General features: G+C 32.9%; 4 protein-coding genes across 4 annotated transcripts; 3 read left to right on the plus strand and 1 right to left on the minus strand.

Moving 5' to 3' along the window:
- The first annotated feature begins 75 nt into the window (after positions 1-75).
- Positions 76-3,432, plus strand: LOC141538014 (general transcription factor 3C polypeptide 3). Its single transcript, XM_074259266.1, has 2 exons — positions 76-796; positions 1,942-3,432. Exons 1-2 carry the CDS (start codon positions 573-575, stop codon positions 3,101-3,103), a joined length of 1,386 nt encoding a protein of 461 aa, XP_074115367.1. The 5' UTR covers positions 76-572; the 3' UTR covers positions 3,104-3,432.
- A 286-nt stretch (positions 3,433-3,718) lies between these two features.
- Clbn (Nuclear export mediator factor NEMF homolog Clbn) lies at positions 3,719-8,108 on the plus strand. Its single transcript, XM_074259701.1, has 4 exons — positions 3,719-3,795; positions 3,860-3,941; positions 4,791-6,760; positions 7,199-8,108. The coding sequence occupies exons 2-4, from the start codon at positions 3,886-3,888 to the stop codon at positions 8,077-8,079; spliced, it is 2,907 nt and encodes a 968-aa protein (XP_074115802.1). The 5' UTR covers positions 3,719-3,795; positions 3,860-3,885; the 3' UTR covers positions 8,080-8,108.
- A 30-nt stretch (positions 8,109-8,138) lies between these two features.
- On the minus strand, positions 8,139-10,998 carry LOC141538322 (serine/threonine-protein kinase VRK1). Its single transcript, XM_074259705.1, has 3 exons — positions 10,878-10,998; positions 9,240-10,795; positions 8,139-8,280 (listed from the first exon to the last, which is right to left on the minus strand). Exons 2-3 carry the CDS (start codon positions 10,581-10,583, stop codon positions 8,188-8,190), a joined length of 1,437 nt encoding a protein of 478 aa, XP_074115806.1. The 5' UTR covers positions 10,584-10,795; positions 10,878-10,998; the 3' UTR covers positions 8,139-8,187.
- A 118-nt stretch (positions 10,999-11,116) lies between these two features.
- On the plus strand, positions 11,117-12,912 carry LOC141538324 (replication termination factor 2). Its single transcript, XM_074259707.1, has 2 exons — positions 11,117-11,274; positions 12,048-12,912. Exons 1-2 carry the CDS (start codon positions 11,206-11,208, stop codon positions 12,816-12,818), a joined length of 840 nt encoding a protein of 279 aa, XP_074115808.1. The 5' UTR covers positions 11,117-11,205; the 3' UTR covers positions 12,819-12,912.
- Positions 12,913-13,019: the final 107 nt, after the last annotated feature.

Below are 13,019 nucleotides of genomic sequence, written 5' to 3' on the forward strand. Positions count from 1 at the left end.
TTTTTTTTATTTTTACTTTGCTGGAATTTAATATTTAAAAATTGAATTCAGACAATTTTATAATAAATTTTTGTAGCAAATTATGATAAAAAAAAAATTACTATTTAGAAATTTTAAAAAATTAAAAATGCAATTTTTTAAACATATTTTTTCAGAAAAAAAAATTTTTTTTTAGAAAATATAAATGACTGCTAACTTAAATGTCAAAAAAAAAATTCCGAGTATAGAGTGACAGAATAATTTTGAAAAAGGTATACTTAAAAATTATAATTACTAAAATTACAATATAATTTAATTATGTACAATTTGAACAGGTGCAATTTCTGAAAGATGGCGTGCAAAATAACCAACATTTTTTTTTTCCTTAAAATTTTATCAACCACGCGGTCGCTGAATCTCAAGCATGTTTTTATTGTAATAACAATCCTAAAAAATCTGTCAGTTTAAATGTGTTTTTAAAGTTATGTTAATTTATATTTTTTTATTTATTGGTGTTTATTTAAATTTTTATATTTTATTGAAAGTACAAATGGGAAAAGGCTGTAAGTGTACTAAATTTTTGACTGATAAAAATGGAGAATTTAGTGAAAAATAGTGACAAAATCACAGAGTCACTTTTTTCAACAAGTAAGCATGGAAATAATAATAATAATAATTTGCCTAGTAGCAGTGTTAAAGAAGAGTTGTCAAGAAAAAAAAAGTTGGTTGAAAATTTGGCAGAAAAGAAAAAAAATTCTAGGACTTCAAGTTCTTATGAAAATTCTATCAAAAATAATAATCAACTTGACATAAATGTGTTAGTAATTTTTTATATTGTTACTTTGGGTAAATGGATCATTAGTTGACCGATTTATCCAGAAGCTTACCGGTCAAATGATATTTATTATTTTTTTTTAACTCCAATTTATTTTACAAATTTAACCAGTCAAATATTAAAAATATTTTTTATCAGACTTTTTTTATAGAGAATTTTATAAATTTTTACCTATCTTACTTTTTTGGGCAAAATTTTAATTTTATAGGGGTCCTATCATTTTTTTGGGATTTTTTTATGAAGACCAATGAAAAGATAGAATTTTGGACTTTTTACCATTTATTTGTACATTTTTCAAGAGTATAAGCTCATTCCGATGTTACACTCATCAAGAGCTTTCATTTGAGTACCCACATGCATTTTGATATATTTTTCATATATACATATATATAAATATATAAAATATATGAAAAATTGATGTAGGTACTCAAATGAAAGGTCTCGATGAGTGTAACATCGGGATGAGTTTATATCTTTAAAAATGTCAATATTTCACCAAATAAAAGGTCATTTTTCTTTTTCTAAGTCCAAAAAAATTTTTAGTTTGAAAAAAAAAATTTTTCTTCAAACTAAAAATTTTTTTTGGTCTTAGAAAAAAAAAAATAAAATTTTTATTACATACCCTTATAGTTCCTGGGTGCCATAAGGGCGTATAAAAATTATACGCATCTGTAAAGCGATATGACTATCTTGGAAAAAAAATTTTTTTAATTCTCCTACATAGATTATGACTGCGTTTATAATTAAAAAATATTTACCGACCATACAATCTTAATTTAATATCAATCAATATCCAATCAACAAACTGCTGGTCCATTTATCCCTTATTTATTAATTATTTATTCAATTAATTATTTCCAAAAAAAATAACTACACTGAAAAAAAAATTAACTTGAATCAAGAAAAAAATTCTTAAACCAAGAAAATAATTTTGAAGAGTTTAATTGTTTTGATTCAAGACCAAAAAATCTTGAATAAAGTAAAATCAACTTAAACCAATAAAAATTTCTTAGTTTAAGAATTTTTTTACTCAAATCAAGAAGATGAAATTTTTTCAAAATTATTTACTAGATTCAAGTTAATTTTTTTTTCTGTGTACTAAAATTTTTTAACAATCTAACTTTCAGCTCCGAGCCTCAAGAACCCGAAGAGCTAGAAGAAGAAATCTCAAAAGTGAACAAAAAAAGCCTTACCCGTGAAGAATACTACACAAAGTTAGCAGAGCTGCACGTCAAGTACAACTGCATCCCGCAGGCGATTCGGTACTACACCCTGGCAATCGGTCGTAACCCGACCAAGGAGTCTCTGTACAACGCGCGGGCGAAGCTTCAGCATGACTCCGGAAACAGCCGAGCTTTCATATTGGGCTACCAGGAGTTGTCTTCAAAACTGGACGCGGGCGACCAGCACCAGCTGGTGGTGATAAATTGCGCAAAGAAATTGGCGCAGTTGCTGATCAAAGAAAAAAATTACACCGAAGCTTTAGAGCCCGTCGAGTCAATCTTCCAGCACTGTCCGCACCTGCTATCAGACCAAGAAGTAAATTTATACTTGTTTATCTGCATAAAGCTGCGTAAATTTTACAAATGCATTGACATTTTATCAAAGCACACTTCTATACAAATCGAGTACAAAGTTATTGACTCTAAAATATTTACTCAAAAATTATTGACAAGCGCAATTGAGTTCTGTCACATTCCAAAAGAGACTCCAGTTAATTTGAAGATCAATTGCATCGTTTTGTTCATCGAGCTCGGGTGCATTGACAAGGTTGACTGCTATCTCGATGAGTTCGATCTGAAAAATATTAAAATTTACAGTAATTTAATTATTGATCTTGTTAAATCATTGATGAGCATCCAGAGGTACGACATAGCTCGTAAATTGCTTGAATTGATGATCAAATGTGACAAATTTAAAAATTTAGTTTCTCTTTGGATGATTTACGCGGAATGCTGCGTTGAATCTTTTGCTAAAGTTCAAAATTTTGAGCCTAATATTTCTTCAGCTTCAGAATTTCTTCAGAATTCTCAAACAGATCCGATTATTCCGCTGATCCAGTCGGCTATTGCCGACAAAATGGCCGTCCAAGAAAAATGGATGCGCTTGGCGCTGATTTATCAAGAGTTTGGTTATGAAGAACAGCGGGATAATTGTCACTCTAAAGCCGCGGGAGTTGATTTGAAAAATAATAAGCTTGACGCTGCTGAAGTAGAAGATGGATTTGATTGCTTGGATAGTGAAGAATTGGCGGGAATTTCTGTCAATGCTGTGGAAAGTCAGAAATGAAGTTTTATATTTTTTATATTTTTACTAAAATTCAAATTTGCGCGCGCCTTACTATAGCGTTTGCATATATTTTCATGCTTATGATATATTCGACCAATCAAGTTACGAATAGTTTGCTTACATGATATATTTTCATATTTTTCATCTAAATTATAAGAGTTGATGAATTTTAAATTTACTAAAATTAGACGACGTTTAAGAATTTTTTATTTTATTGTAACTAAAAAAATATTTTTAAAAAATTGCGCGCTTAATTTTTTAAACTTTCTTCATGTAAAAAATTTTTTTTAAATAAATTAGCAACTTTTAAATTTAATCCATCAAAATAATATTGTAAAACTCCTTAAAATTTAAGTATTTAACAGTAAATTTAGTTTCTAATTACCTAATAATCAATCATTTTAAAATTAAATTCAGTAAAATCACACAAAAAAATTAAACAATAATTTACTTTAGTTTTTTTAAACCCATTTAAATTTTAATGTAGAAAAGATTTATTTTTTTATTTATTTTTTTTTTTTTTTTTTTTTTTTTTTAAGTCGATTCATGAAAATAAATAATCGACGCTTAAAAAACACTCCTAGCGATAGTTAGATAAATAACATAACCTATATCATTGTTGTGACATATTTACATGCATGTGTCACAATAAAATAATAAAAATACGTAATAATATTTAGATATTATAAACGGTAAATTATAAAGGTAAATATTTAAAAAAAAAAAATTTAATTTTTATTTAAAATTATTTTTTAGATTAACTGTTCGCACTATAGGTGAAAATGAAGACCAGGTTTGATACATACGATTTAGTATGTTCTATCGCAGAATTACAAAAGTAAGTTATTAATAATTCATTCTTTTTTTAATATTTATTATTATTATTATTATTATTATGAAAATTAATTTAACAGATAGTTGATAATTTTTGTAACAAATAAATTATGGCAAAAAAAATTTGACATTTAGAAATTTTAAAAAACTATAAATTTCATTTTTTTTAAATAATTTTTTGGAGCAAATTTATTTGTTAAAAAAAAAAATTAAAAAATTGTCAAGTGACAGCTTACTTTAATGTCATATTATTATTGCATTAAAAATAATTTTTTATTTTCAATTTTTATAAATGTTTTTTCAAGTAACGGGTGTATTGATTAAATGCGGGAATTTTTAAAAATTAAATTGATATTTATTTTAACTAAAAAAAAAATGTGACATTAAATTTAGCACCCAGTTGATAATTTTTGAATTTTATTTAACAAATAAATCTTTTCTGAAAAACTAGTTTTAAAAAATTGCATTGATAATTTTTTTAAATTTCTAAATTTCAATTTTTTTTACCATAATTTATTTATTAAAAAATTCTAAAAATTAATAAATATCTGCTAAATTAATTCTCATAACAAATTCATTATAAATGACATAAGAAATTAATTGATAATAATTAATTATTACATTATTAAAAATATGATAAAAAAAATAGAAATTGCTTGGAATATTTTTAAATGAGACGTCAAATTTTTTAATTTAGAAATTTCAATAATTTTCAATATCATTCCAGATTATAATGAGTAAAATATTGATTACTAGCTGTAATTAGGCACCGAAAAATTTTTTTGAGCCAAGAATTTTATTTTCTAGTCAAGAAATTTTTCTTTCTGTGTATTAATCAAAAACTAATTTTCAGATTAGTAGGCATGCGAGTGAACCAGATCTACGACATAGACCACCGAACATACCTAATCCGTCTGCAACGTAGTGAAGAAAAGCAAGTGTTGCTTCTCGAATCCGGGAACCGAATTCACACGACCGCTTTCGAGTGGCCAAAGAACGTCGCGCCATCTGGCTTCAGTATGAAAATGCGAAAGCACTTAAAAAACAAGCGCTTGGAATCTCTGACCCAGATCGGTTGCGACCGAATGGTAGATCTTCAGTTCGGGAGCAACCAAGCGGCCTACCATGTGATCCTGGAGGTTTACGACCGAGGAAACATCGTTCTTACCGATCATGAATTCACGATCTTGAATATCCTTCGGCCGCACACAGAGGGCGACAAAATCCGGTTGGCGATCCGCGAGAAGTACCCTAGAGACCGCGCTCACTTGACTACAATGTCACCTCCAGAATTTATCCGTGAAAAATTGTCTTCTGCAAAAACTGGAGAGCCTTTGAAGAAAATCCTGAACCCTCTTTGCGAGTTCGGGTCTGCTTTGATCGACCACGTGCTTTTGTCAAACGGATTTGCGCCTGGCTGCAAAGTCGGCAAGAGTTTCTTCTTGGAGAAAGACTTTGACCGGCTGATGGTAGCCTTGAACCTCGCGAGCAGTTTGATCGAGCAAGCGAAGACAAGTTCATCAAAAGGATATATAGTCCAGAAGAAAGAGTCCAAGGCTGCTGATAGCCAGGAGTTCATCCTGGCCAACATTGATTTTCATCCTCAGCTGCTGGAGCAATTCAAGGACCAACCGTTCAAGGAGTTCGATAGCTTTGACCTGGCAGTTGATGAGTACTACTCGACAATGGAGGGTCAGAAACTGGACTTGAAGGCCCTGGCGCAGGAACGGGAGGCGCTGAAGAAGCTGGAGAACGTCAGGAAAGACCACGATCAGCGGCTGGCTGGTTTAGAAGCTCACCAAGAATCCGACAAGCAGAAAGCAGAGATGATCATCCTGAACCAGGAGCTGGTGGACAATGCTGTCCTGGCGATCCAGAGCGCTTTGGCGAACCAGATGCCCTGGCCAGACATCCAGGTGCTGATCACCGAGGCCCAGGTCAGAGGAGACCCGGTTGCTCTAGCGATCAAGGCCCTGAAGCTGGAGACGAATCATATCTCTGTCTACCTGACCAATCCTTACGACAGTGAAGACTCTAGCAATGAAAATGAGGGAGATGTGGAGAGGAACATCAAGCCGATGCTCGTGGACATTGATCTGGCACAAACTGCTTACGGAAACGCCTTGAAGTACTTTGACCAAAAGCGTTCAGCCGCGAAGAAGCACCAGAAGACGATTGAGTCTCAAGGAAAGGCGCTGAAGTCCGCTGAGAGGAAGACCAAGCAGACTTTAAAGGAGGTCCAGGCGATCCACAGCATCAACAAGGTCAGGAAGGTGTACTGGTTTGAAAAGTTCTACTGGTTCATCACCAGCGAGAACTACCTGGTGATTGGAGGCAGGGACATGCAACAGAACGAGCTGATTGTTAAAAAGTATCTTAGGGCTGGAGATGTCTATGTCCATGCTGATCTCACTGGAGCGAGTTCAATTGTTGTGAAGAATCCTAGTGGAAATCCCGTGCCGCCGAAGAGCTTAGCTGAAGCTGGAACCATGGCGGTGGTCTACAGTGTCGCTTGGGATGCTAAGGTCGTTGCTGGAGCTTGGTGGGTTCATCATGACCAGGTGTCCAAGACTGCGCCCACTGGAGAGTATTTAACCACCGGGTCGTTTATGATCAGAGGCAAGAAGAATTACTTGCCGCCTTGTCAACTGGTTATGGGCCTTGCGTTCTTGTTCAGGCTTGAGGATGGAAGCATTGAACGGCACAAGGGAGAAAGGAAGTTTAGAGGGATCGAGGATGATGAAAGTGTCTTTGGGGATCGAGGGAATGATGTCGAGATTGATATTGATTCGGAGAACGACTCGGATGGTAATGACTCTGTAGGTAAGGAAGAACTCTGAGATTATTTTTTTTTGTTTTATTAGATATATCCTGATAGCCAGAGTTTCAGACTAACAAAATTGGTGTCAAATAAGTGCCACTAACTTAGCGATAACTTCCGACAAGATGACACTGGATATAACCCCAGATTATACTCAGTGATATCTGTGGTAAAAAAAATTTTCTGATAGTAGCTAGTATAATCTAGATTATACTGGATGATATCGGGATTATACTGGGTGATATCTGGATTATACTCATTATAATTTAGATTATAATCATTATAATCTAGATTATAATCTAGATTATACTCACTATAATCTAGATTATACTAGTTACTATCTAAAATTTTTTTTCACTCAGTATAATCTAGGATGATATCCAGTATCATCTTGTTTTTTCCGTGTGGGTTATTTTTTTAACCTAATTAATTTTTTGTAGGTAAAGAAGATTTTGACGCCGAAGGTAATGACGGTTATGCCGATAAAGAAGAAACCACAGAAAAATTACCGGTAATAGAAGAAAATAATTCTGATTCTGATGAAGAGTCACTTTTTCCAGACACTCAGATAAAATTAGATTTAACTGGGTCTAAAGTAAAATTACTGATTGATAATAAAAGACCATTAGAGCCAGAAGAAGAAATAGTGTACCTAGGAGACGACAAGCCTGTTGTAGTGAAACACTCACAGAAAAGCAAACCAAAGGCTCCGGAGACTCCCAAAGAGGATGCTAAAGATCCTGCAAAGGTTGAATCGAAAGATTCTGGAAAGCCGAAGCGAGGCCAGAAGTCAAAGCTGAAGAAAATAAAGGAGAAGTACAAGGACCAGGATGAAGAAGACCGGAGGATTATCATGGAGATGACGAAGCCTAATCCTGCGAGGGAAGAAAGGAGGATGAAAAAGAAGAAAAATGTTCACTTGGACAAGAATCAGCAGAAGAAAAAAGGCGGGAAGCCGGTGATGGTAAAACAGGCTCCTGAAGGCGAGGAAGATGATGATGAAGTTTTGCCAGCGCCTGAGTTGGATATGCTGGATCAGTTTACTGGCAAGCCTGTTGATGAAGATGAACTCTTGTTTGCTGTTCCTGTTATCGCGCCTTATTCCACGGTGGTTAATTATAAGTTCAAGATTAAGTTGATGCCCGGGACCGGGAAAAGGGGAAAAGCCGCCAAGACCGCCATTGCTATGTTTCTCAAGGACAAAGCTGCGACTCCGAGGGAAAAAGATCTCCTCAAGGCCGTCAAGGACGAAGTCGTGGCTAGGAATATTCCTGGCAAGGTTAAGATTAGTGCGCCCCAAGCTCTCAGAGCTAAGAAGTAAGATTTTTTTTAACTTTTTAATGTAAAGTTGTTTATAGGGTTATTGAATAAATTAATGAGTTAGAAAATGAAAAGTTTTATTTATAAGAATAGGAAATAACAAATTAAGTTAATCAAACATATCTTCATCGGAGTCCACCGCGGCCTGGCGGGTCACTTTGGATACTTTTGCTTGGCGGGATTTTGTACCTCTAGGCATTATCTGGAATATATTTAATTTTTTTTAAGTTGACGTTTAATATTTTAATTTAAATAATTAATTTTTAATTAGAAGTATTTAATAATTATTAAAATTTTTTTGTAAATATTTTTAAAAAATGTAAATTTTGTTGAGATAAAATTTCAGTGATCCATTAAAATTCTGTCAATACAAAATTTTAGTGATCCATTGAAATTTAATTTTTATAGGAAGTTTAATTGATATATTAGAATTTTATTATTTATAAATAATTCTATTAATAAGAAATTTTAAATATTGATCTATTAAAATTCTATTATTGATAAAAAATTTAATTTGATTTTTTTAATAATCTATCATCAAGATTGCAAATAGTGTATTAAAAAAATTAACCATCCAAATCAAAATTTACCATTATTTTTTAATTCTATACTCAATAAAAAATTTTATTTCACAAAAAATAATTTAAAATAAAAAAAAATTTTTTAATTGTAAAAATTTTTCACGACGGTTTTTTATTTTAAATAAAAAAAAAATCGGCAACTCAAATTTGCTTGCAAATTGTACCATTGGATTCCTTGAATTTTTTTACATTAAAAAAAAAAATTTAATTCAATAATTACTTCAAGAAAAGTTTCGTAGTGGGGATGGTAAACTATTAACATCTTACAATTTCTTATTTTTCTTACTAAAAAAAAATTACTCCAAAAAAATCAAGACAAAAATTTTACACAGAATTTAAAAAAAGTGCATTTTTAAAATTTTACTTAAATTATTCATAATAATGCAATATTAAATGTCCACTGTAATTAAAAAAAAAAAAAAATTAAATGAAAATTAAGTTAGCCGCCATTTAAAAATTTTTATAATTTCTTTTTATGGAAAAAGTTTTTACAAAAATTTTTTAAAATTTAATTTAATTAAAAAAAAATTTTTTTAATTAAAAACGTCGGCTAATTTTAGTATAATAAAAATAAACCAACCTCTTCCTCATCATCAAAATTCTTCCTACCCTTCCTGACAGTCTTCTTCTCCACCTTCTTCTTCTTAACAATCTTAACATCATACTCCGTCTCAGAATCGCTATCCATAGCCTCAACGATCGCCTTGACATCCCTCAGCTTCTCCCTCTTGCAATCCACAACCACCCCAACAGTGCTCTCGTCCAACGATACCTGAGGTTTAACCCTCGGACTTTTCCTCCTTGGAAGGTCAACCTTCTCCAATTTGGGAGTGGCTTCCCTCCTCTTCCTCATCGGGGCCTCAGGAGACCTCTTGGGAGTCCTCTCCCTGACCTTCCTCCTATCTTCCTTGATTTCATCAACCCTGGTCTTGATTTTCTCTTTCTTCTCTTTCTTCTCTTTCTTCTCCTTCTTGTCCTCCTCAAAAATTTCTCTGCATCTATCATAATCCGGGGTCTGATTGAACTTCAGCTTGCTTACTAATTTCATAAACTCTCCTACGAATTTAGGAAGAGCCTCCAGGTTCTCCAGACCTTCCAGGAAATTTTCAACATCCTGGAAGGCTTTTTCCTTGGCCTTTTGAACAGCAATGCAGTCTTTAAGAATTCCCTCCCAAGGAAGACTTCCAGTCAGCCACTGGATGACATTGTACAGCAAGATCTCTAGGTCGCCTCTCATAGTCGGGACTCCAGAGTGCGCGTCTCTGCTGGTGTATTCAATCGTCCCGTTGTGGGCTTTTTTAGGGTCTAGCTTAAAGTCCTTGCTAGTGTAATGAGAAGCCAACCCAAAGTCCACCAGGTAAATTTTATTCTCATCCTTCAGGTCCATCAGCAAGTTCGCCCCCTTGATGTCCGCGTGGACGTACGTCCTGTTGTGGATGTACTCCAGCGCGTCGATCACCTGCAGAGAATAATTTATAACCTCTTGCGGGGAAAACTTACGTCCGTTCTCCAGGAACAGCTTCCACAGGTCCTTGCTGTAGCGCTCCATCACCAAAAATCGGTACCGCTGGCCCTTAAACTCGTGAGATCCCGATCCTAGGAACTTCGGCATGCCCAGGTGACTCAGCTTCTTGCTCCTGCGCCAGGATTCGATGTCATCTGGCTTGGCGTTGCGCATGTAGAAGTGCATCTCCACGAACAGCGGTCCGTTTCCATGCGGCTCGATTTTTATCACCGCTGATTGATTCTTTGGCTTGCTGGATGACGCGGCGGAGTAAATTTCTCCGAAGCCGCCGGTTCCAATTGACTTACCGAGGATCCACTGGTGCTTGCTTAGGTCCTGGAGAATTTCTCCTTCTGGAAGTGCTTCTGGAAGCTTGTAGCCGTTTGCTCCTTTTCGAGGTTTTTTTTTATTCGCCGCCATTTTTTAAAATTTAGTTTATTCTTTAATTAGTTATTTTTTTTTTTTTAATTATTTCTTCTTTTTTCATTTAGTTATTTTTTTTTAATTAGTTATTTTTTATTTAATTAATATTAAATTAAGGCACTAGTGGTCAAATTGAGGTTAGGTGATTACATTCTTAAATAATTTAATTTTTCTCATCAGTTTTTTAATAATAATTGTCTGATTTTAATCTGAAAAAAATAATCATATTATTTTAAAATTTTGTAAGTGTTAAAATTAATAAAAAAAAATATTTATTTATTTTATACTCACGGCTAACACGCTGCACTGTCAACTTCTGGCACTTCTGGCGGGAATTTGGAGCTTCAATGTTTAGAGAGGGCGTTAGTGTACTTATTCGCCGCAGTGGCGCCAGTGAGCTGATACAAAATTGTGCGCATGCGCAAATCAATGTTTTTGTAAAGAGTAAAATAAGCAAATGTCAGTCGCGTCGTAATTTGTGTCAGATTATATATTAATTTGGTAATAAATATAAAGAAAAGTTTCGTTTTTTTTTTTTTTTTTTTTTTTTTTATTTAAATTTAATACTTGTGAGGTTTTTATTTTTTTAAATTAATATAAATAATTACTAAGTGGAAAAATGGGGTGTGATGGAGGAACTATTCCACGACGTGATGAACTTGTGAGGATTAAAAAAAAACCTGAACAAGTAAGTTAACCTAAAAAATCAATATAAGTATTATTTTTATAAAAAAATTTTTATAAAAAATTAGAAAAATTGTGACATTTAAAAAATTAAAAAAGGAAAAAATGCAATTTTTTAGAAATAATTTTTTGGAGCAAATTTATTTATTAAAAAAAATTACAATAGTGACAGCTAACTTGAATGTCGTAAAAAACGATTATAAATAGTACACTATAAAAAAAATTGACAGGAATTTTTAAATAAAATTAACTTGGAAAAAAAAAAATGACATTAAAGTTAGCTGTCACTTAATTAATTTTTAATTTTATTTTACAATAAATTATTTCTAAAAAATTGCATTTTTAATGTTTTAAAATTTCTACATGTCAATTTTTTTTTTTTTTTTAATTATTTTTTTTGTCATAATTTATTTGTTAACAAATTTTTAAAAAATTATTAAATATTTGCTAACTTTAGTGACATAAAAAAAATTACACTGAAATAAGTAGACATCTGATAATTTTGAAATAAATTAAAGAAAAAAAAAAAATAACACTTGCAATTTTTTTAATATAATTTTTTAGGCCTAGTTTATTTAAAAAAAAGAAATCAAAAAATTTCTGCTAATTTTAGTGTGATAAATACTTAATCAAAATTTCATGACACTTTTTTATTGTATTTTTAAATTTAATTGGAATTTGTCTTGTTTAAAATTGAAACCTGTTCAACTATTCGGTACTTTAGCTTAGAATTTAAAAATTTCAACAACAATTACATAAATAACTTACTTTTTACAGAAAGACAAAGATTCTGAACTGGCATTCCGATGGAAGCATTGTACAATAAAGCAGATGCCGTTGCAGCAGCCGATAGTGAGCTGTGGCCTGGGGAAACTCTACAGCAAGGAAGCAGTGATCGAGGGACTGCTAGATAGATCAATTCTCCCCGAGACCGCTGTCCATATAAAAAGTTTAAAGGACGTAAAAACGCTAAACTTGACCCCGAACCCCTCCTACGAGGAGAACAAGGCAGAGAATGGAGACGGGTATGCCGGCGACGCCAAGAGTCCGTTCATTTGTCCGCTGATCGGGCTGGAGATGAACGGAAAGTACAAGTTCTGCTACCTGTGGACCTGCGGGTGTGTAATGAGCGAGCGCGCTCTCAAGCAAGTCAAGTCCACTGTCTGTCATCGCTGTCAGGTCGAGTTCCAGCAGAAGGACGTCGTGGTACTCAATGCCGAGGGTGAAGACTTGGATCTGATGATCGAAAATTTGCAGACGAGAAAAATTAGCAAGAAGTCCAAGAAACGTCCCAAGGAAACTGAAGAAGCTGTCGAGAAGAAGAAGAAAAAGGAGGACAAAGAGAAGCCCGGGACCAGCAAGGCTTCCAAGCCCTCGACGGCTGCTCAGGAGCCTGTCGACCCTGCGTTTAAAAAAATTAAAGAGGATTACAGCATTGCCAAGGACCCCAATGCTTCTGAGGTTCTTAAAAGTATTTTTACTACTCATAAATCTGCTGCTGAGCAAACTAAGGCTCATTGGGTTACCTACAATCCGTTTTATAATTAAGTTTTTGTAATTTTTATTTTTATGGTTAAAGTTTAAGTTTAAGTTTAGGTCAGGATTTTTTGTGATTAAATAATAAAGATTAATTTAACAGATATTTGGTAGTTTTTTTAACAAATTAATTATGGTAAAAAATGTGAGAAAAATAATTGAAATTTTTTAAAATTAAAAATACAATTTTTGTGACAAACTATAAAAAAACAA

Source organism: Cotesia typhae, unplaced genomic scaffold (assembly GCF_013202065.1).
Source record: "Cotesia typhae breed Kobodo isofemale line unplaced genomic scaffold, CoteBio_Ctyphae contig_20, whole genome shotgun sequence".
Lineage (NCBI taxonomy): Eukaryota > Metazoa > Arthropoda > Insecta > Hymenoptera > Braconidae > Cotesia > Cotesia typhae.

Excerpts from the sequence above, each read along its gene's own strand:
- LOC141538322 (XM_074259705.1), bottom strand. The coding sequence starts at position 10,583 with ATGGCGGCGAATAAAAAAAAACCTCGAAAAGGAGCAAACGGCTACAAG. Across the intron at positions 8,281-9,239 it reads ATTTTGATGATGAGGAAGAG|ATAATGCCTAGAGGTACAAA; the intron begins GTTGGTTTATTT and ends AATATATTCCAG.
- Clbn (XM_074259701.1), top strand. The coding sequence starts at position 3,886 with ATGAAGACCAGGTTTGATACATACGATTTAGTATGTTCTATCGCAGAA. Across the intron at positions 3,942-4,790 it reads TCTATCGCAGAATTACAAAA|ATTAGTAGGCATGCGAGTGA; the intron begins GTAAGTTATTAA and ends ACTAATTTTCAG. Across the intron at positions 6,761-7,198 it reads GGATGGTAATGACTCTGTAG|GTAAAGAAGATTTTGACGCC; the intron begins GTAAGGAAGAAC and ends AATTTTTTGTAG.
- LOC141538014 (XM_074259266.1), top strand. The coding sequence starts at position 573 with ATGGAGAATTTAGTGAAAAATAGTGACAAAATCACAGAGTCACTTTTT. Across the intron at positions 797-1,941 it reads AATCAACTTGACATAAATGT|CTCCGAGCCTCAAGAACCCG; the intron begins GTTAGTAATTTT and ends TCTAACTTTCAG.
- LOC141538324 (XM_074259707.1), top strand. The coding sequence starts at position 11,206 with ATGGGGTGTGATGGAGGAACTATTCCACGACGTGATGAACTTGTGAGG. Across the intron at positions 11,275-12,047 it reads TTAAAAAAAAACCTGAACAA|AAAGACAAAGATTCTGAACT; the intron begins GTAAGTTAACCT and ends TACTTTTTACAG.